This window comes from Lactuca saligna, chromosome 7 (assembly GCF_052625555.1).
Source record: "Lactuca saligna cultivar CGN05327 chromosome 7, ASM5262555v1, whole genome shotgun sequence".
Classification (NCBI taxonomy): Eukaryota; Viridiplantae; Streptophyta; class Magnoliopsida; order Asterales; family Asteraceae; genus Lactuca; species Lactuca saligna.
This window is the reverse complement of record NC_136423.1, coordinates 41644632-41666066: the sequence shown is the minus strand read 5'-3', so window position 1 is coordinate 41666066 and position 21435 is coordinate 41644632. Positions and strand designations below refer to the sequence as shown.

General features: G+C 35.6%; 2 protein-coding genes across 2 annotated transcripts; one reads left to right on the top strand and one right to left on the bottom strand.

The window, feature by feature from the left end:
* The first annotated feature begins 9432 nt into the window (after window positions 1-9432).
* On the top strand, window positions 9433-11618 carry LOC145005584 (F-box/LRR-repeat protein At4g29420-like). The gene is made up of 2 exons (XM_078964694.1): window positions 9433-9909; window positions 10500-11618. The coding sequence occupies exons 1-2, from the start codon at window positions 9441-9443 to the stop codon at window positions 11420-11422; spliced, it is 1392 nt and encodes a 463-aa protein (XP_078820820.1). The 5' UTR covers window positions 9433-9440; the 3' UTR covers window positions 11423-11618.
* A 3430-nt stretch (window positions 11619-15048) lies between these two features.
* On the bottom strand, window positions 15049-16475 carry LOC145006870 (uncharacterized). Its single transcript, XM_078965896.1, has 5 exons — window positions 16284-16475; window positions 15947-16193; window positions 15784-15873; window positions 15456-15724; window positions 15049-15258 (listed from the first exon to the last, which is right to left on the bottom strand). The coding sequence occupies exons 1-5, from the start codon at window positions 16473-16475 to the stop codon at window positions 15049-15051; spliced, it is 1008 nt and encodes a 335-aa protein (XP_078822022.1).
* Between the last annotated feature and the right edge of the window lie 4960 nt (window positions 16476-21435).

Below are 21435 nucleotides of genomic sequence, written 5' to 3'. Positions count from 1 at the left end.
CGTGCACACACATACGAGCTTGAAGATGGACCCAACCACCAACTGGTGGCATAGGATGGCGGCGGGGACACGGGAAGGCGGAGACAGCAACGATTGCAATGCAACAGTGGTGCCATAGGCTGGAGGTAGCAGTGGCAACGACGTCTCACCACAACTGTTTGGGGTGGCAGCGCTCGACAGCCCTAGTGACACCGTCAATGTGGTTGAAAGCGAAAATGAGAAGAAGAAGAGACGAAGCGTATCTAGGCATGATGGCTTACAACCACGACGATGGTCTTCAGTGTTCCCGTCTCCATTACCAAGCGGACGACAGTTGGGCGACGATGTGGCATTGTGGTGGTTGTTGGCGGCTGGAGAATGAACGAGGTCCATGGTGGCTCGGAATTGGTGGAGATGGGTGGTGCGATGCCGAGAAAGGTGAAGGGGAGTGTAGATGAAGTTGGCGGCTGAACAAATGAGACTAGGGTTAGGGTTTCATAGCCCTTATATACCGGCTCCTCATACTATTTTACCATAATGACCAAAATGGTCTCTCCAGCTCCAATTCAATTCGAAATAGAGCCATATTTTACATTTCTAAGCCCACCTTCAGAAAACCCTTAGAAATCAAGTCCCGATAATTACTATGCAACCCCTCATCTACAATTATTTTCAAATAAGGTCCATAATTACCTCTTTACCCCTGCTTTCCGTAATAATTATAAATCGAGTCCGTAACTTATACTTTTAACCCCCAACTTCTGAATTGTGCCAATTAACTCCTCGAAACCAACACCCTGCATATATAATTATTTGTTTTAGGGATACGAGCCATTCATTAATTTATTTGTTTATTTAATAAATAAACGGGGTTTTACAACACACCCATAATATAAATTTGAAAGTTTAAATGATTTTTGTATCACATGTTTCAAAAGTTAAATACAATATGATGCTCCAAAAGATGTTACTAACGCCAGAGCATTCATCCCCAAAAGTAGTTTCTAACCTGGGATTTAGCAATTTCCTGATAATACAAGTTATTTCAAAGAAAAAGTATCAACAATTAAGTTGGTGAGTTTATAAGTAGATATTTGAGTAAATGCATGCCATTCAAAAGTTCACATTTGTTTTCCAGAAAATAAGATAGTTTCTTATAAAGTGAGTTATGAATCGTTGATTTGTATAAAATGAATATATTGAACCAGGAAAATCCTATATTTTCCTAAAGTTGAAAAGCAGTCTTAAATGCCCAAGACTGTAACTTGTAAGTAAATATGTTATACTTAAAATGATGATATATATAGTTTTATTAGTAAACAAGACTATAAGAAGTTTGTATTTTCAAATAAAAATAATTGTAATATTACTTTTCCTGCAAAAACATAATACCATAATAATTGTCTATCATGTGAGTTTTCATAATCGTACTATGATCCATTTGCTTGTAGCGACGTTTTTCAGACGTCGAAACGTTATGATATTTGTCACCCTGCGGACTGTAGCTAACAGTCAGGGTGCGGGATCATCAGTTCCATATAGATCTATACACACTTATCATGTTCTCCAGGCGGAGACTCTGGTTATAAAACATGGATTTATTGTATAACTTGATAGGTACGATGAAGACGAATGACTCACATATTCTCAATTAAGTAATGTATTTTGAAATGTGCATCTTTATGTCTGAAATGATTAGCCTTTTTATAGTGTTGATAAAGGCATAATAATGATATGTATTTTCTTTGTATACACATACTGTTATAGTTGAAATCGCTACCCTTGGTATGATGTAGTATGCCAACATATGAATAAAACATATTTCTATTTATAAAATATATTGTATCCCATGAGGGTAAAGTTGTGATGTGTGATGTTTTGCATGTTCACAACTTCATATGATAGCGAATACAATAGTATGAAAGTATAGCAAAAGATTGACGTTTTCACACGAGTTTAACCATGTGTTTACTCGTATCCCCCCTAAAAGTGTTTAAAATCATTTAAAAGTATTTAAAAGTGTAGTGATAGGGGTATGAACTCAATTGGTAAGAATGACGGTTTGAAGAAGATGATACTTTGCTCGGGCAGCACTTCGACTGGAAAGAATTCGATTTCTTGGGAATCTCGGGGCTTGAAGTTCCGTCAAAGCTTGGATATGAAACCGGGGCGTCGGGGTAGTCTCGGGATGCTTAACACAGAGTAGAAGTAGGAAAGGGAGTAGAATTGAGCAGCTAACACCAAATCCCGCTGTTTCTATTTATAGGGTGTAATTTTGGAGCTCACGTTGTGAGCATGTAGTGGCTCACTTCATGAGTTCAATCTTATCCCTTACCTAGACTCGACGTATGATAGCTCGACTCTGGCACCCATCAGTCAGTAGCTCACGTCGTGAGTTTCAACAGTGTGGGGTTTCGTTCCGTGAACTTCGAAAATTCATATCTTTCGCATACGAGTTCCGATTTTTACGTTCTTTATATGTACGCGTAGGTGAGAATATACTCTACAATTTTCGTTTAGACTTCATTGGCTAATTTTTACTTTTATTTTAATATTAGATTTTTTAAAGGCCGGGACAGGAAAAGTCCATTAAAAATTCATAACATCTTCATCTGACGTCCGTTTTTGTGTGTCTTTTTACCGTTGTAATACTGTTGTCGAGATCTTCGATTCTTGATTAGCTTGTGTCGGCTAAAAGTCACTCGATCTCTATTTCGAGTTTTTAGCTGTCTACCGTTGTATCCAAAACTTAGAAAAATCATAACTTCCTATTACGAAGTCAGATTCGGACGTGCTTTTTATGTACGTTTACAGTTTAACGATATCTATGACTTTTATTTAGATATCTATGGCTCAAAAGTATTTTATTGAAATTTTGCGTTTTATTCTTAACAGTGTTTTATAGGTTTTGTTGCGGATCTTCGATTAGTCATAACTTCTTCGTTATAACTCGGATTTTAATGTTCTTTATATTTTTGAAAACCTTGTTATGATATCTACCACTTAGTATATTCATATTGAGATTTTTGAACGTTTCATTTTGTCGCTATTTTTATTATCATCTTAAAATAGTTTACAATACTTGACTTTAGGTCATTACATTGACTAGGGATGTCAAAAAGTCCCGTGGGACCCCGTTCCTGTGGGGGCCCCGTCCCGTTTGGGGGATATTTTTAAAAAAAATCGGGGGCGGGGGCAAGGTTAATCCCCATTTTAATTTCGGGGGCGGGGGTGGGGGTAGGCAATCCTGTCCCGAAATCCCCATGGGGACCCCGTTAATAAATTACACATATATTTACATATATTAATTATATAAATATAATAAACAATAACATGATTTTGAGCTTCCAAAATTCATCAAAAAACATGTCTTTAAGTTGTTAGTATAATTTTTTAAAATGCTATAACTTTTTTATTTTTAACATATAAAATTCTGCTATAAATAATTATTTGTTATCCAAAAAATAGTTTCTTTTAGCCTAAATAACAACTTCTTTTAGCAAAAAAAAAAAATAGCCCAAAATCAATCGGGGGCGAGGGAACGGGGGCGGGGCGGGGGTAATAAAGAGGATTCGGGAGCGGGGGCGGGGGTAGGAAGGCTGAACATTCCGGGGGTGGGGGCGGGGGCGGGGGAACGGGGAAATTTTGGGAGCGGGGGCAGGAGATGCACTCCCCATCCCGGTTGCCCCCGTTGACATCCCTAACATTGACTTAAAATATCGGGTTGTTACATCATCCCCCCGTTAGAGGGAATTTCGTACCGAAATTATTTACAAAGTAAGTGTCTATGGACTAGGGAAAAGTTGCGGGTACTTCTGTTGCATCTGATCTTCTCGCTCCCAAGTGAATTCAGGTCCCCGCTCAGCATTCCAACGAACCTTCACTATTGGTATGTGACTCTGATTTGTTCTCTTGATTTCCTTATCCATGATCTCAATGGATTCTTCCATAAAGTTAAGATTTTCATTCAATTTGATCTCCTCGAGTGGAATTACGAGAGTTTCATCAGATAGACACTTTTTCAGATTAGACACGTGAAACACAGGATATATGCTGTTATGTTCGTGTGGTAGTTGAAGTCTATACGCTACTGGACTAATCCTCACAGTAACTTCGAAGAGTCCAATGTACCTTGGGTTTAGTTTTCCACGCTTACCAAAGTGTATCATGCCCTTTTAGGGTAAAACCTTTAGTAGGACACGGTCACCAACCATAAATTCCAAGGGTTTCCGTCATCTTTCTGCATAGCTCTTTTTCCTGTCTCGTGAGGCTTTCAGTCGTTCACGGATTTGAAAGATCTTCTCAGTCGTCTCTCTAATGATTTCTGGACCAGTGAGAGTGCTATCAGGGACTAGGCCTCTCGCCAAGTGCGTGTCACCCACTTCCGCCCAACACAGAGGTGATTTGCACTTGCGCCCGTAAAGGGCTTCAAATGGACCAGTCTTGATGCTAGTGTGATAGATGTTATTATACGAGAACTCGAATAACAGTAAGTGGTTGTCCCATGATTTACCAAAATCAATTACACAAGCCCTTAACATGTCTTCTAGGGTTTGGATAGTTCTCTCACTCTGTCCGTCAGTTTGTGTGTGATAGGTTGTACTCATATCTAGCCTAGTTCCCAAGGCTTTCTGTAGAGATTGCCAGAATCGTGAAGTGAATCGGTTGTCTCTATCTGAGATAATAGATATCGACACTCCATGAAGTCGCACGATTTCCCGGATGTAAGTCCTTGTTAGTCTTTCCATTTTATCGATCTCCTTGATTGGCAAGAAGCGGACAGACTTGGTTAACATGTCGACGATCACCTAAATGGTATCGTGACCACCTTGCGTCTTGGATAATTTGATTATGAAATCCATGGTAATTTGTTCCCACTTCCAGTTAGGTATATCGGGCTGCTGTAGTAGACGTGAGGGTTTTTTATGCTCTACCTTGATCTTGGCACAAGTTAAGCACTTGCCAACGTAGGTAGCAATCTCTGCTTTCATGTTTGGCCACCAGTAGAGTTGTTTGAGATGCAGGTACATCTTATCTGAACCTGGGTGTACGGAGTAATGAGTCGTGTGAGCTTCGTTCATAAACGCTTCTCTGTATCCACCCAACTTCGGTGTCCAGCTTTGATTCATGAGATAACAAACTCCGTCACTCTTTATTTTGAAGTTTTTGTCCATCCCTCAAAGTGCTTCGCCTGTTATGTTTTCGAGTTTCAAGGCTTCCATTTGGGCTCCCTTGATTTGCGTTGACAGGTGTGACTGGATTGTCATGGTTAGCGCTTTCACTCTTCGACGAGAGTACTCCTTTCGACTTAGGGCATCCGCCACTACATTGGCTTTTTCCGGATGATAACGAATTTCACATTTGTAGTCGTTGAGTAGTTCGACCCAACATCGTTGCCTCATATTGAGCTCCTTCTGGTCGAATATGTGCCGAAGGCCCTTGTGGTCTGTGAAGATGGTGAACTTTGTACCGTATAGGTAATGCCTCTAAATTTTCAGAGCGAACACTACTGCTCCAAGCTCTAGATCATGCGTGGTGTAGTTGAATTCATGTGTTTTTAGCTGTAGCGAGGCGTAAGAAATAACCTTTCCTCGTTGCATTAGCACACAACCTAGCCCTTGCTTGGATCCATCGCAATATATTACGAAGTCTTCTATCCCCTCTGGAAGAGACAAAATGGGTACACTACACAAGGCTTGCTATAGGGTCTCAAATGTAGTATCTTGCTTTTCTCCCCAGTTGAAGGTTACACCCTTCTGAGTTAGGAAGGTGAGCGGTTTTGTGATACCGGAGAAGTTCCGTATAAATCTGCGGTAACAGCCAGCAAGACCTAGAAATTGGCGAATTCTGATTGGCATCTTTGGTGCTGACCAATTCTTGATTACTTTGATTTTGAAAGGGTCCACATGAATACCTTCGTTGCTAACCACGTGACCTAGGAAATCTTCTTTCCTAATCCAAAACTCGCACTTCGAGAACTTTGCGTAGAGCTTCTCTGCTCGTAGTGTCTCCAAGACTTATCTCAGTTGCTGATCATGTTCTTTTTTACTCCTTGAATAAATGAGTATGCCATCTATGAATACGATCACAAATTTGTCCAAGAACGAATGACATACCCGATTCATTAAGTCCATGAACACGGCGGATGGATTGGTTAGCCTGAACGGCATCACTACAAATTCGTAATGACCGTATCTTGTTCGGAAAGCCGTCTTAGGAATATTACTTTCCAGGACTCGTAGCTGGTGATATCCCGATCTCAGATCGATCTTTGAAACGTAATTTTCCCAATGGAGTTGATCGAACAGATCATCTATTCGTGCCAGGGGATACCAATACTTAATGGTGAGTTTGTTTAGCTCTCGGTAGTCGATGCACATTCTGAACGATCCGTCTTTCTTCTTCACGAACAACACTGGTGCTCCCCAAGGTTAGAAGCTTGGTCTGATGAATCCTTTGCTGAGCGATTCGTTCAGTTGACTGGATAATTCTTGCATCTCTACTGGGGCTAAACGATACAGTGCTTTGGCTACAGGGGTGGCTCTAGGAATTAAGTGAATTCTGAATTCGACCTGTCTTGCAGGAGGTACTCCTGGAAGATCCTCGAGAAAAACATCGGGAAAATCATAGACGCCAAGCACGCTCTTGATGTCTTCTACTCCTCGTTTTACATCCACGACGTGTGCCAAGAATGCATGACATTCCTTGCGTAAATATTTTTGAGCTTTGACGCAAGAAATGATACGAAGGGTGGTACTAGGTTTATAGCCATAAATAACGAGTGTTTCTCCATTTGGCAGATTGAGGCGAATGGCCTTTCGTAACATAAAATATCCGCACGATAAGAACTCGGCCAATCCATTAGTATTTTTTCCACATGTCATATTTTATATTTTTTTTTCTTCATTTTATTAAATTCCACATATTATTTAGATGTGATAATAAATGCATACAAATTTTATTAATCAACTTCCTTTTAATTTCAAAATTTCTACATAAAAACCTCATTAGTTTCATTTATTTATTTATCTAAATTGTTTGTTTAAATTTAAAAGAAAATAACATTTTAATTATAACAATTCAATATTTTCCTTATACATTTAAACATTATAAAAATTTTAGAATTTCACATTTTTTTTTAAATGAACACATATAATACACAAGTCTTTACACCAAGTGAAAATAATATAGACCAGTTGCTAATAATAAAACCACGACCCTTATTTAACAAATAACATTGTTTTAACATATAACACACTAGTTCTTTATAAGAAAACAATATACAATTTTAATAAAATCTTATCATTGATATTTACAATATACAACAAAGTCATAATAAACAAAATACAAAATCTCACGGATAATAATTACTACAAAGCCTACATAGCAAGAACATAACGAAATATCATTTATGAAAATGCAAATTCTTTCATGGAAAAAACATAACGAAATACTATTACTAAATATATTTCCATCATAGCTACAAATATTATTTCCAAAATTTATTATACCAACTCGGAATTAATTTATCTAACTTCCTTGGAGTTATGCAAATAAGTATTCTTTTTATTATCCCACAAAAGAGATGGTTTTGTATTGATAACAAATGAAAAAAATACTTAATACCCAATGATATATTCATCTTTCACTTTTCAATTTTCTTATGTCACGAATGATATCTTATTTTTCTATCACTTTTTTTTTTCACTCTTCAAAACTTAGGAAATGGCCAGATTTCATTTTCTCACACATTTTTATTTTATTTTAAAAATATATTTATACAAATATTGTATTTTTTTGTACGGAATTAATAACCATAAGTGTTAATATATTTTTTATTATTTGTATTATTTAATAAAAACCGAAAAATAAGACAAAATAAAAATATTTTATAGCAATTGCCAATTATGAGAAAAGATAAGGAGTGGGAAATGGGAACCTCCCCTTGCTAAACCACCACAAGAGTGTGGTTTTCCTGAGCTCACACAACCGTAATGTGTCGTACCTTGTATACCGTCCAACCTAACAAACACTTACTTTCCAATCAAGTTCATAGAAAGTTCTATCTTAAATTCAACCATTTATTTAATGACATAATAGTTACATTACCAACAATATTGTTGTGCGTTGTACTAAATTCAAACTATAAGTATATTGATTAAAATGAAGAGTAAATTCTAGTTTTAGTCCTTTTGGTATTTATAACACTCCATAATTTATGCATTAAAATTCATAATTTTTCAATATATATATATATATATATATATATATATATATATATATATATATATATATATATATATATATATATATATATAATGACTTGAGGTCATATCATATTAAAATTTGGTTAAGACATTCAAAAAATATTAGATAGCTCGTGGGTAACAATTACATATCAAAACAACCATAGAAATGACATATGAATATCAAATAGTCATCATATATAAATAATGATTATAGCTTCTCTCATGGTAATCCAAAATATCAAGTGAACCTTAATGACTTATTTGTTTTATAGGGAAGCAGATGAAAATGAACTGAAGATGAGAATGAATGCTTTATTTTTACATCGCGCATGAAAATATTGCATGATAAATTTTTGATTCGCAATCTAGGCACTACTCATTGGAATAGAATCTTGCCTACTAAAGTGAAAATCTTTCTTGGAGATCTCTTGTTGATAGATTGCCTGCTCAATTTAATGATGAGAAAATCGGGTTATTTCTCGATTCCACTTCATGTTCGCTTTGCAGTTCCATGATTGAGATTTCTGAATTGTTCCATCACTCGGGAGAAGTTCGTGTTATCATCAATAGCCGGGGAATTAGGTTCATACATCAAGCAAATCTCTTTTTGATATGTTCATGTTTGCTTCCAATGTGTAACTATCTCGGTTGCGTTCTCCGCTTTCACTTGGACTGTTTGGAGATACCGATGTGATAATGTTTCAATGGCAAGATTAAACACTATCACATGTTGGCCAGTGAGGTGAAAACGTTGGTGATTTTCTAGATGAAAAATAGACATTTTGCTTAACTAGTCTGATTGGTGTAATAGCCTTCACATGTATGTCTCAAGCCGACCTAATTCTAGCTACCGGATAACTTCTTTTCAATAAATTTCATCTTGTTAAAAAAAACAAACATCATACGTGAAAAAAATGACATTTTGTTTATTAGAAAACGCACTTGTGTAATAAAAATATCATAAAATCTTCGATTGTTAACTTTTGAAGTGTGTTTTGTCCTAAAGTGCTAAACAATCTTTACAAGTAATCCATGAGGCATAATTGAAATGATAATCATTTAAATTAAAATGATTTTCTATAAACAGTTATACTTAAGGGGCAATAATGAAAAATACTCAAAGTCTGAGAAGTAAACGTAAATTAAAAAGGCATAAATATGTCCAACAAATCCATTTTCCCTTTGTACATCGTTCACTGCTTGCTTGCTTGCATGGACACTCTTCCTGAAACTCTAGTGCTCGGAATACTGAGTCGACTCGACGACTCGGCGGACGTAGCTCGTTGTCGAGCTGCGTGGAAGATTTTCAATGCTGTCTCTCCAGGCCTGCAGTCTATCAATCTGCAATGGCCATTGTCCAGTTACATCGAATCAATGTCTAGGGTTTCAAATGCTTCAAGTTCTTCCCAAATGAGTTCCCCTCTCAAGACGATTTTCCTCAGTTTTCTATCGAACTTGGTAGCTGTTGAATCGGTGCGTATCGGCGTCAAGAACCTTCCCCGAGATTTGTCACACGCTGGCATCGAAGTAAAGGCAAAAGATCTGCACCTCACCGATGGGGATTTCATTATGGAGTGGCTGCCTCGGGTTTCCGGATCGTTGAAATCGCTCTCAATTTCTGATTTTTGGGCTCAGTCATGTCACCGTCGATCGAATGTTTTGTCTCTGGTGTCTGCTTACTGTAAGTTCTTTATATGCTGGATCTTTTTTTTTTTTTTTTTCATATTCTCTAGTGACGCTGTTGCTCTATTGCGAATTCCAAGTTATGTGAAATGATAAGATCCGTTACAGATCTGATCTTCAATAGCGGAAATTATGTACCTTTCTAGGGTTCTTATTATCACCGACTGTTACTTGTTAAACTGTAGTTGCTTGCTAGTTATTTGTGAGTTTTTGGCCTTACTAGTTACTAACTTGGCAAACTGAAGTCGATTTCTAGTTAATAAACTTGAAATTTTGGCTAAAATCTTCCAAGAAATGGATAAAATTGGTGGTCAATTGCTGTTCTTTTGTTTACTGTAAGGATATAGATTCCCTTGTACCTCATAAACAATGGTTATTTATAACTCTTATTCTTTCATTTCTATCACATTCTTCTAATAATACAATGTAATCTACTGTTTAATAGAATCTTTTTGATTTGTATTTAGTTAAATCTTTTATCCGGACAAAATTATCCTTGAAAAGGGCTTATTAATGATCAACATTTTTGGTAATACATGATATATTTGCCTGTATTCTTAATGTTCTTGTTTGTTTTCCTTGATTCAGGTCACAATCTTGCTGAACTAGAGGTGAAGAACGCATGGCTTTCTGTTGAAAATCTGAATCAGATGTTAATGGTAACAAGTTTAACACTCGACTGCATACGATTAGATGATAAGGAATTAATCCAGTTGAATAAGTCCTTCCCTAATCTTCAAGTTCTTAACTTGATAGATGTTAGAGGACTGAAACTACCCACAATCCATCTTCTCCACCTAAAAACGTGTCACTGGACTATAACAGATGCTCCACCATTTGTAACTGTAATCGCACCTAACCTTATCACACTCACAATCGAGGGTAAAAAGCCTGCTGCAGTTCATGTTGATGCTCCATTGTTAACTCACTTCCATCTTGCCCTTCCTCATGCGGACTCACTTTTAGTCGAAAAGTTTGAGAATCTGAAAACATTATGCATCGAGGCTTCATTCCTCTACCCCTTACTTTTTAGCTTTCGATTTACTAAAACCGTGGAAAATCTAACTTTGGATTCACAAGGTTTGACTAAAGGGCCTTTTGAAAGATTCAAATTTTCCCTCGAGAATTTGTTCAAGATTTTCCCCAACATGACTTCTTTATGTTTTCGGTCAAGGGCATGGTCGGAGTTTGAGGTGAGGGGTATGTTTGGGGTTGGGATGCAAGAATTGAGAACTTTTTGTGGGTATCTGAAGATAGTTGATCTTTCGTTGACTTTATCCTTGGTTGCTTGTGTGTTGGACCAATGCTATGGCTTGGTAGATGTCTCTTTGCTTATCCATCAAAACGTTGATTCTTATGTATTGAAGGGTTTTATGTGCACATGCATGATGAGGTGGCCTAAACTAAATTGGAGATGGGGAACATGGGAGGAAGGAAAGGAAGATTGTTGGATAAGTGATGAAGATTTAATGCAAATGTCATCTTACATGAAGCCGAGTTTCGATATATAAAGAAACAAAGAAGTTGAGAAGATGTGTAGAAAGCTATGTAAAGCTTTTATGATGGTTTCATCTTTTGGAATGTTGTTGCTTGTTATGGTAATATGTTTATCTTAATAGAGGGTTTAAATACAAACATATGTGGATGCTTATGCGTATGCGCATAATATATGTTTAATGAGATGATATTGTATGCGCATAATATATGTTGAACGAGATGATATTGTTATCTTTGTCTATATGCTTTTCTATATATAGTCTTTTTGCGTTGCATTTGTTGTTTTTTAGCAAAATTGTGTTTCTTTTTTGTTTCGTTGTTGATGTTGTAGAAAGGACATGAGGAAGAGTCGATGGGAATACCTTTATAGGACCCAAATGGATAGGCTTGGTCGGCTTTGAAGAGATACTTCAAGAGTAGGATTGTCTAAATGTTTCCTTATTTTTAGTTTTTCTTTTATTTAATTAGTTTTGAATTTGATGTAGGATTCCTTTTATTTAGGAATTGGTTTTGGTATCTAATTAGGTTTGTAGAACATTATAAATATTGCTCCTTACGGTTGTTTACTCCCTGTTCCTCTGAACTCTACAAACTCTATAGGTGATGTGTGTCAAAAGTACTCCACTATGGTGCCTAGCGGATTACTACAACTCCTATATTTACCAAATATAGTTTGGTCAGAGATAACTACAAATTTCATTGATGAATTACCTAAGTCGAAAGGGTTTACAATTATTTTTGTTATCGTTGACCGTTTAAGTAAGTATGCCCATTTTGTTCCGCTAAATTATCCGTATTTTGCTTTGTCGGTCGCTACTATTTTCTTTCGCAAGGTTGTCCGACTGCATGGAATTCCGGAGTCTATCGTGTAAAGTTTTTTTTTAGTTTGTTTTGGCGGGAACTATATCGTTTTCAGGGAACTCAACTAAAGCACATTACAATGTATCACCCGCAAACAGTTGGTCAAACGGAGGTGGTAAATCGTTGCATACAAACTTACTTTTGTTGTTTTGTTTCTGATACACCAAAGTAATGGGTTCGTTGGTTGTTATGGGCAAAATATTGGTATAATACGACTTTTCATACTTCCATCCGCACTACACCATTTCGAGTTTTGTATAGTTGAGATCCGCCCCACTTGTTGCATTATCGGAGTTAGAAGATGCTAGTAAGTACTATTGATCAATATCTACAAGAGAGGGATTGAGTTTTGATGGAACTGCGAGGTGATTTGTCGGACGTATCCGTCGATGTGGGTGAGTTTGTAGGTTAGTGGGATGCACTAGCGGCTGTGGAGAATAGACCTGGCAAACGTGTCGTGTCGTGTTGGGTTCGTGTCGTGTCAAGATATTAAACGGGTTGAAAAGGCTTGACCCTAACCCGACCTGTTTAATCATCTTGTCATGTCATTCAACCAGTTTATTTTCGTATCGGTTTCGTCTCGGGTTTCGGGTTAAGATCTAGACCTTGTAAATATGTTGGGTTATGTCTGCTTGAGACATTTTAAAGGTTGGAAAGTAGGAGTTATGGATGCAAAAATGAAAAAGTGAAACATTGGAGTTAGGAGATGGATTCAAAAAAAAATAATTAGTAAGTTTAGAAGACAAAATGAGAAGAGTTGAAATTAAAGAGCAAAGGGGATAGGTGGTGAGGATGAATAAAATTAAGTAGCTTTGAAAATTTAAATATTATTTCTAATTCTTGAGTTTGACCCACTAGAAGTCTATAACATATAATATATTTATAAAAATATGAAATTTATAATAAATAATATATAATTAAACGGGTCATATTCAAGTCATATTTGAGTTGAAAGTCTTGACCCTAACCCTACCCGTTTAATTATCATGTCGTGTCAACCCATTTAAATAGACATGCCAAAATCTCTGACCTTCTAATTTCGTGTCGGGTTCGTTTCGTGTCATGTTTTACTAGGTCTAGTGGAGAAGGATGGTCGTGTTGGTGGTTGTCACAAAGGATGGCAATCCGGTGGCAGAAGAAACTGTCATATTTGCTGTGAGAGAGAGAGAGTGTGTGTGTGTGTGTGTGAGAGAGAGAGAGAGATGAACTTCCTAATCGCTTTCAAAATGTTCAAGGAAAAAGAAAATTTTAAATGATTAAAGAGAGAAAAGAGAGTTGACCGATAATTGACCCAAAAGAGGGATGACCATAAATCTCACGAGATTTATTGATTGGTTTGAGTTTTGAATTTTCACAGAATGTTATAATTGTCAAACTGATGATTTTACGTGATTACAATAAATCCTAATCAATTAGGGATTACGAATTTGATTTGTTCTGTCAATGCTAATGTAAATCAATGTGATATTATTTAAATTTGAAAGTAAAAATCATATAAAATTGACAAAATTACATAGATGATCCATGTTTTGAACAAAGATAGTCCTTATGAGGAATCTTGAACAAGTATGGTCCTTATGGTTCCCAATTGTTGCACGGACAATCCTTATGACTGACTCCGTTTGATTGTGGCTGTTTATCTAAATCACATGACCCTCACACGAGGGTATTTTGGTCTTTTGCTTATCCCTTCTCTCTCATATTTTTATATTATTTGCAAAAGATTTTCCCTTTACCTATAAAAATTAGAACCCCATTATTTTACTTCTCCTTTCTTCTCTCTTCTGTGGTTTTTTAAGAAACTTCACCTAAAAATGATAAAAAAAATTTGTGGAAGGCAAGCGGCCGGTGATAGTGACATCATGGACGGATTTGAACCTGGGGCGTATGTTTTGGAGATGTCCTAGTAGTTGCGGTTTCATTGCATGGTTTGATGAGCCCCTGTGTTGCAGGGTTGTGGCTATCATTCCAGGTTTGCTAAGATCAATGAACAAGCTTAAAGAATCTCTACTGCAAGCAAGTTTCGAAGGATTTTTTTTTGAAGATGATGCTAGTTTTTAGCTGGGTTTTCTTTTTCATGTATGTGTACAAAAGATGCTAATATTATTAGTCTGGAGATGATGGCTCTTTTACTTGTTAGTTATATCAGATAATAGTATTAGTCTAGTATTAGTCTGAAGATGATTTAATTTTGTTTGTTTGGGATGTAAGAAATGTCCGTATGTATGAATTGAATGCTTTTTATTTAGGAAACTTTTTAGTCTGGAACCTTATAGACGTAGGTTTTATTGGAAAAGTTAACATGAGTGTAAAATATTGGTCTGCAACTTTATGAACTATGTAGACCATTAAAGTATAAAATATGAAAGTGAAAGGTTTTTTTAGGGTTTAGACCATTGTAGTATAATGGTCTAAAACACACAACATTATAAATGTTCAAAGATAAAATGTAAACTTTTGCATAGTCATAAACTTCGTTCCATAACCTTAAAGTGCAAAGTCATAATACAAACAAAATATTAAAAGAGCTTGCAGACTAATGTATCATAACCAAAAGAACCAACTTAGTCTAGCATCCCAATGTACCATAATACTAACAAAAGATAAAGACACACAAGAACCAACTTAGTTTGAGCATTCTACGATACCAAAACACACAACATAAAAGACATACTTTTAAAAACCATAATGACAACAAATCAAACTTTTTCCTTCATTTTGGGCTTCTCCCAAAATTTTGTTTTCTCCTTCATTTTAGGTTTCTCCTTCTTGCCATCTCCTACTTCTTTTCCTTGCTAAGCTTCTTGCCCCCTGCAACCACATTTCTAACTTCATTTTGTCCCCCTTGTTCCTTGCAACTCCTAGTGTTGTAACCCTTGTTCTTGAATTTGCTACAAGTAACTGTAAGGACCATCCTGGTTAAACTTTTACCTTGATTCTTTGGTTCTTTCGTTTGAGCTCTCTTTCTTTTCTTTTCTGGTCTCCCCACCTACATAAATAATAAATTATAAAATAGTATAAATGTATATTAACTTGTATATTGAAAATTATTTACTTGTTTAGTATGCATGGGGGTGTTAGTGTTGTGGGGCAATCTGACTTTTGCCACATACTTCTTCCATTGATAAGCTGAACTTTGTACTTGTACATTTCATTCCATGTGCTTAACCTATAACATGGGTGTACCCACTCCTCAAGAGGTGGGACATTTTTCGCCCCATGCTCAACCTTATCCCAAATGGCACTAACAAGATGAGAGCATGGTATCCTAATGATTTCCCAATGCCAGCAACTACAGTTCTTGTCCCTCCAATTAACCACAAATTGTTCACCCATTGTCCCAGTAACTTGAGTCTTATCAGCACCATTAAATATACAAGTGTATTGAGAAGCATTTTTCTTAACTCCATCTAAAAGTTTTGTGGTTGTTGGGGTAAGTGGCCCTTGAGACTTATCTATCACATTTTGCACAATAGAAATTCTTTTCATTAAGTATCCTTAATATGCTATAAACATGTAATTATAGGTTTGTCTCGAGCATCTAACAACTTTGAGCTGAAAACTTCACATAAGTTATTCAACAAAATATTTGTATGTGCTCTTCCTGTACAATGCAACAAAATATCTTATAAGAATATATATAAGAATAAACACGTATTATATAATGGTAAAGATACCTGAAATATGTGCTCTTACCCATTCTGGTGGAATTTTCTTTAACCAGTCATATGCCTTTGAATTGAACTTTTTAAAATCTTCCATGAATCTATCAAAGTGTCTAATTGTTGTTGTTGTTGCACATTTCCACAAATGATCTTTGTGTTCCTTCCCCCTCCATTGTAACTTCATGTTTTCATGAATATGTTGTAAACAGAACCTATGTTCAGCGGTAGGGAATAGATTGGCAATGGCAGGTAAAATCCCCTAATTAACAAGTAACAAAAATGTTATTTTTCTAAATGTAGTAGACAAAATTACACAGATGTTAAAAAAAAGTATCATAAGAAGATTTACCTTTTTTCTGTCATAAATGAATGTGAAGTTTGAATTTGTAGAGAGCTCCAAATCTTCACCTAGACACTCTAGAAAGCAACTCCATGAGCTTTTGGTCTCGGCTTTAACTATGGCATATGCTAGTGGGTAGATCCCATTATTGGAATCAAGACCCACAACAGTGAGAACTTGTCCAGGGTAAGGTCCCTTCATGAAAGCCCCATCGAATCCTAAAAAATCTCTTAAACCTGCCTTAAAACCCAGTTTCAATGAACCTAAATAGACATAAATTCTCTTAAACATCCTAGATTTTTTTATATTTATATAGCATAATGTAACTTATTTATAATATTATTAGAAACAATTTAAAAATCATGAGAGTTTCAAATTTATGTGATGAAAGTAATATGCTTCCTTTATAGGTCCAAATTGATCAAACTCGATCCAATTCAGCTCAATATACCAAAGTACATAATGTTTTTGTATTGAAACTCGGTTTGTATATATTTCATGTTTTTGAATCAAATTCGTTTTTCAAAGAGTTATAAGTTTATGTTTATGTAACTTATTTATAATATCATTAGAAACAATTTGAAAAATTATTGGAGTTTCAAATGTATGTGTTGAAAGGAAAATGCTTCCTTTATTGGTCCAATTTGAACAAACTCGGACCAATTTAACTGAATATACCCAATTTCATAACGGTTTTTCAACTGAAATTCGGTTTGAACCTGAAATAATCTTTTTCAAAACCATTTACGAAACTCCAAAACTTAACTGGACAGTTTCCAATAAAGTCAATGGTGGTTGTAACGCCCGTAGATCCGGGCTAGTCAATTTAGAGACAATAAGTGTCGAAAATGACTTTTCGGAAAAAGATTATTTATAATAAATAGTATTACCAAGTTGTAGAATATGTCTCAAGGTTTCCGTACATATAAAGAACGCCGAAATCCGAGTTATAACGAAGAAGTTATGGCCTGTCGAAGTTTTACGGCAAAACTAGCACGGCACCGGGAAGCGTAAATAGTGAATTTGCGTTAGAGCGAGATTTAGCCTTAGCAATCTAAATGAAAGTCGTAGAATATGTTAAACTAAGAGTTTCGATAAAAAGAACGCCCAAATCTGACTTCGTATGAGGAAGTTATGATTTTTCTAAGATTCGGCTTAGCAGTGCACGGCCCGAAACTCGAATTTCAGTTCGAGCGGTATTTGGCTTACGTGACCTAAATGAGAGTTGAAGATCTCATTAATAGGAACTTACCAGTAAAAAGACAGACAAAAACGGAGTCCGTATGAAGGAGTTACGAATTCTTCGCGGTCATTTAACAGTCTAAACGCCTCCTACTGTTAAATTTGAGATTGGTCGAGAATTAGCCGATGGAGTCTAAATGAAAGTTGTAGATCTTGATTTTACCTACGTGTTTTAAAAAAGAACATTGAAAACGGGTCTCGTATGCGAGAGTTATGATTTTTCTAAGTTTGAAGGCTGATACGCTATAGGGGGTGACGTGGCACCACCAAAATTGGACACGTGGCACCACCAGAAGGCTGCCACATGCCCCAAATCGGCGAGTAGGTCCTCCTACTTGGCGAGTACATCAGGAATTCATCCTATAAATAGAGGTTTCGGGATCCCTCATTCTTCACACCTTCCCGAACTATTCTTGCTCTCTCTAGACTCTCTCTTTAGCCCCCAAACCCCCCCTAAAGCCTAGGTAAACCCCCTAGCATCCAAAGGAAGCCCCTAGGGTCCCAGAGTCCCGAGAAAAAGGGTATTTCGGCTCGGAAACGCTGCTCCAGCGAAGCCCGATTTTCGAGAAAACCCGTTGTAAGTGAGCTACGCCTACCATATCTTTAGCATAGCTTATGTTTCGATATAGTAATGTTATTAGGACCTTAAAATAATTATTTGGGCTATTATTATGAGTTATATTGAGTTTTATTTAACGCTTATATAATAATAATAATAATAATAATAATAATAATAATAATAATAATAATAATAATAATAATAATAGCTAAACTATTAATTTGTTACGGTTTTTGTTAGACTAAACCCTAGTGGTATTGATACTAGGTTTATCAAAGGAAAATTATTTTGAGAGTATCGAAGCGCTGTCTGAGTGCTGAGTCACCAGCTTTCAGGTGAGTGCATAGTTACTTTCGTCTTACACATGGATATGAAGTATTTTATATAAATTACGTGCTATGTGTATATATTATCTGAGTACTTGCTGTCTATGCTGGATGAACGTTTTATACATGTTTTAAATGATTTAAACTGTATACGTATTTTATATATACGAATATGTTGGGTATGTCATGGGTAGATGAATGATGAGAGATAAAAGATGATGTGAGTAAACATTGGCAGCTATAGACTTAGTGCCTAATAAACATCAGCAGCTATGAACTTAGTGCCTATTGGACAAACACTGGTAGCTATGGACTTAGTACCTGTTAGGAATTGGTAGCTACGGACTTAGTACCTATTAGATAAACATTGGTAGCTATGGATTTAGTACCCGATGAATAGACTATAGCAGCTATGGAATAGTGCTTTATGAACGAACATTGGCAGCTATGGATTTAGTGCCAGTCCTATAAACCTGGAAGTAAGGGACTTCGGAACAAATGAATGCAGGATAGATGACTCTTAGGATAAATCCTTAAGAGTAATGAAGATAATGGTGATGGGTAATTGGGTTGATTGTTTGATTGTTTAAACATACTAATTATATTATTGTGGGTTGAAAACCCTATGTACTCACCAGGTTTCCCAACCTGACCCACTCATTTTATTTATATCAGAGGTGTTGATATGAAGTCACATTACACTGAGAGATTTAAAGAGATGTAGATCACTAGTGTAAATAAATGTAAGTTCTGTTTATGCTTATGTTTCTGTATTAACGATGACATCCCAAACGTTTTGAAATGAATAAAATATGTTTCTTTGAAAATGTTTTAATAACGTATTTATCATATTTTTCTGGGAACAAATTCCGCAACATTTTTATTAAAAGAAGTACTCTGATTTTTATAAAGCATAAACAAAATCGGTCTTTTCTGGCCGTGAAAATGGGGATGTCACAGTGGTTGTCGAGGCCAACAAAATTAATCACCCTAAATATTTTACACTAAAATAGTGTATAGTGGTAAATGGGTCGAATCCACGGAGATTGGATCAATTGGTTACTCAATGAAAATCTCTTTGTAAAATACTTGTTAAATAACAATAAATATAAAATTTGGGGGTTCGTCTTTTGAAATACTTGAAATAAACTAAAACTAAACTAAGATTTAAATAGATAATTTCAATAAATAAAAAAAACAAGAGTTTGATGTAAAATCAATAAGGAAAAGCTGGTTGACTAAAAGTTTCCTCACCTTGACTTTTGATGCACATATCATTAGAATCCAGTGGTGCAACACTTGTTTAAATTCCTTAATTTGGCTATAGTAATCCAAGAAGCTTGAGATTACCTAGACTTTTCTTAGTTGTTAAAATGGTTAGAGAAGCTCATAACAATTTCCTTTGTCTAAGTCTCAATTTCCATTAAGCATATACTTAGTGAAAGTTTGTTGGATTAGTGTCTAAGTCCATAACTATTTTGGTATGTACTTGACTCGATGGTGCATGGTCCTTTTGGGTTGCCTTCACCAAAGCAACTTGATAGGATGAATTATGGAGAGTAAGGATTAAATATGATTTATTAATATATTATGGGAATAATATATTAAAGGAGAAATCATATTGTTTAATTAATATTAGTCAATAATTAATTGGTAATTAGTTTTGTGACTAAAAGAGATTAATTAAACTTAAGGGACTGGAATTGTAATTATAGGATAATTGCAATTTGGGCCATGGATTGCCTTGTATCAAGGGTTGGACGAATTCTATGGGGAAGCCCATAAGGAAATCGTTCAAGGGCTTGATTAAAAGGAGTCTATGGGTTGCTTAGGGCTTAAGCATCCAAATTAGGGTTTCCTTGTTAGATAACCCTAATAGCCCAACTATATAAAGACCCCTTAAGGCTAAAAAACGTGGCTAATGTTCTGGTAAGGGTTTACACACGTTTTTGGAAGCCTCCATCCTCTCTTCTCTTCATCCTCTTGCTTATGGTGTTTGTGAACCATTAGAGGAGTGACACTTGTGACTCTAAGCATTCCAAAGTCAATACAAGGAGATTTGGGATTGTTATTGCTACATAACAATCAAGGTAACACTATAAAATTATTCTCGTGTTAATATGATTATATGTATGCTAGAATTAGGGTTTATAGTCTTGGATTCAAAGCATGTACAATAGAGAAACCTAGATCCAAGCATTAGGGTTTGTATGAGCACATAGGATGTCTTATGACCAAAACCCTTTAGTGGTATCAGAGCCTAGCTTGGTTTCAATTGTATTGATGCATTGTATAATTGAAAAATTCGATTTTTTGGATTGTGGAGGCTGGACTCGCCGAGTCCATGGCTGAACTCGCCGAGTCCATGCAGACTCGACGAGTCCATGCCTGACTCGACGAGTCAACTCGTCAGATAATGCTTATCTCGGGATTTCTTGCTGTTTTTGCATATGGATAGTTACCTTATCATGTTAGATCAATATAAATCCGATTTCATGATATATATATATGACTATATTCTTGATCTAATTAAAGATAATTATCAATTAACAAGATAATTGTTTCCTTATAAGATAATTGATTGATTATTTTGAGTAAATTGATAAATTGTTTTGCAAGAAATCATTAAACAAATCAAATATGGATAATTATGTGATTAAATGTTAATTTAAAATTATTTGTTATTTGATCCTTGTAGTTATGAAAAGTTTCATATTTTCCCCTTTAGGTTTTATAGTTTAAATTTGAACCCAAAAGTTTTGAAGTTTTGAAATTTAAATAGTTAAAACCCTAATGTTTTGAAATGTTTCAAAACTTGCCCTCAAGTTTTGAATTTAAAAGTTGATTAAAAGTTTAATTAGGAATGTTAAATTCTGAAACCCTAGTAATGTTTTGAAAAGTTCAAATCACACCCTTATGGTTTTATTAATTAATTAAGGAGTATAATTAAAAGAGGTTTAATAAATCCATAAAAGTATAGGTTAACAATTTAATTGAATTAAAAGTTTAATTATTAAAGTTAACCACATAGTAT

Coding starts and splice junctions, on each gene's coding strand:
- LOC145005584 (XM_078964694.1), top strand. CDS start 9,441: ATGGACACTCTTCCTGAAACTCTAGTGCTCGGAATACTGAGTCGACTC. Junction 9,910..10,499: donor GTCTCTGGTGTCTGCTTACT/GTAAGTTCTTTA, acceptor TCCTTGATTCAG/GTCACAATCTTGCTGAACTA.
- LOC145006870 (XM_078965896.1), bottom strand. CDS start 16,475: ATGAAGGGACCTTACCCTGGACAAGTTCTCACTGTTGTGGGTCTTGAT. Junction 16,194..16,283: donor TCATTTATGACAGAAAAAAG/GTAAATCTTCTT, acceptor CTTGTTAATTAG/GGGATTTTACCTGCCATTGC. Junction 15,725..15,783: donor AGACAAACCTATAATTACAT/GTTTATAGCATA, acceptor AAAATGTGATAG/ATAAGTCTCAAGGGCCACTT.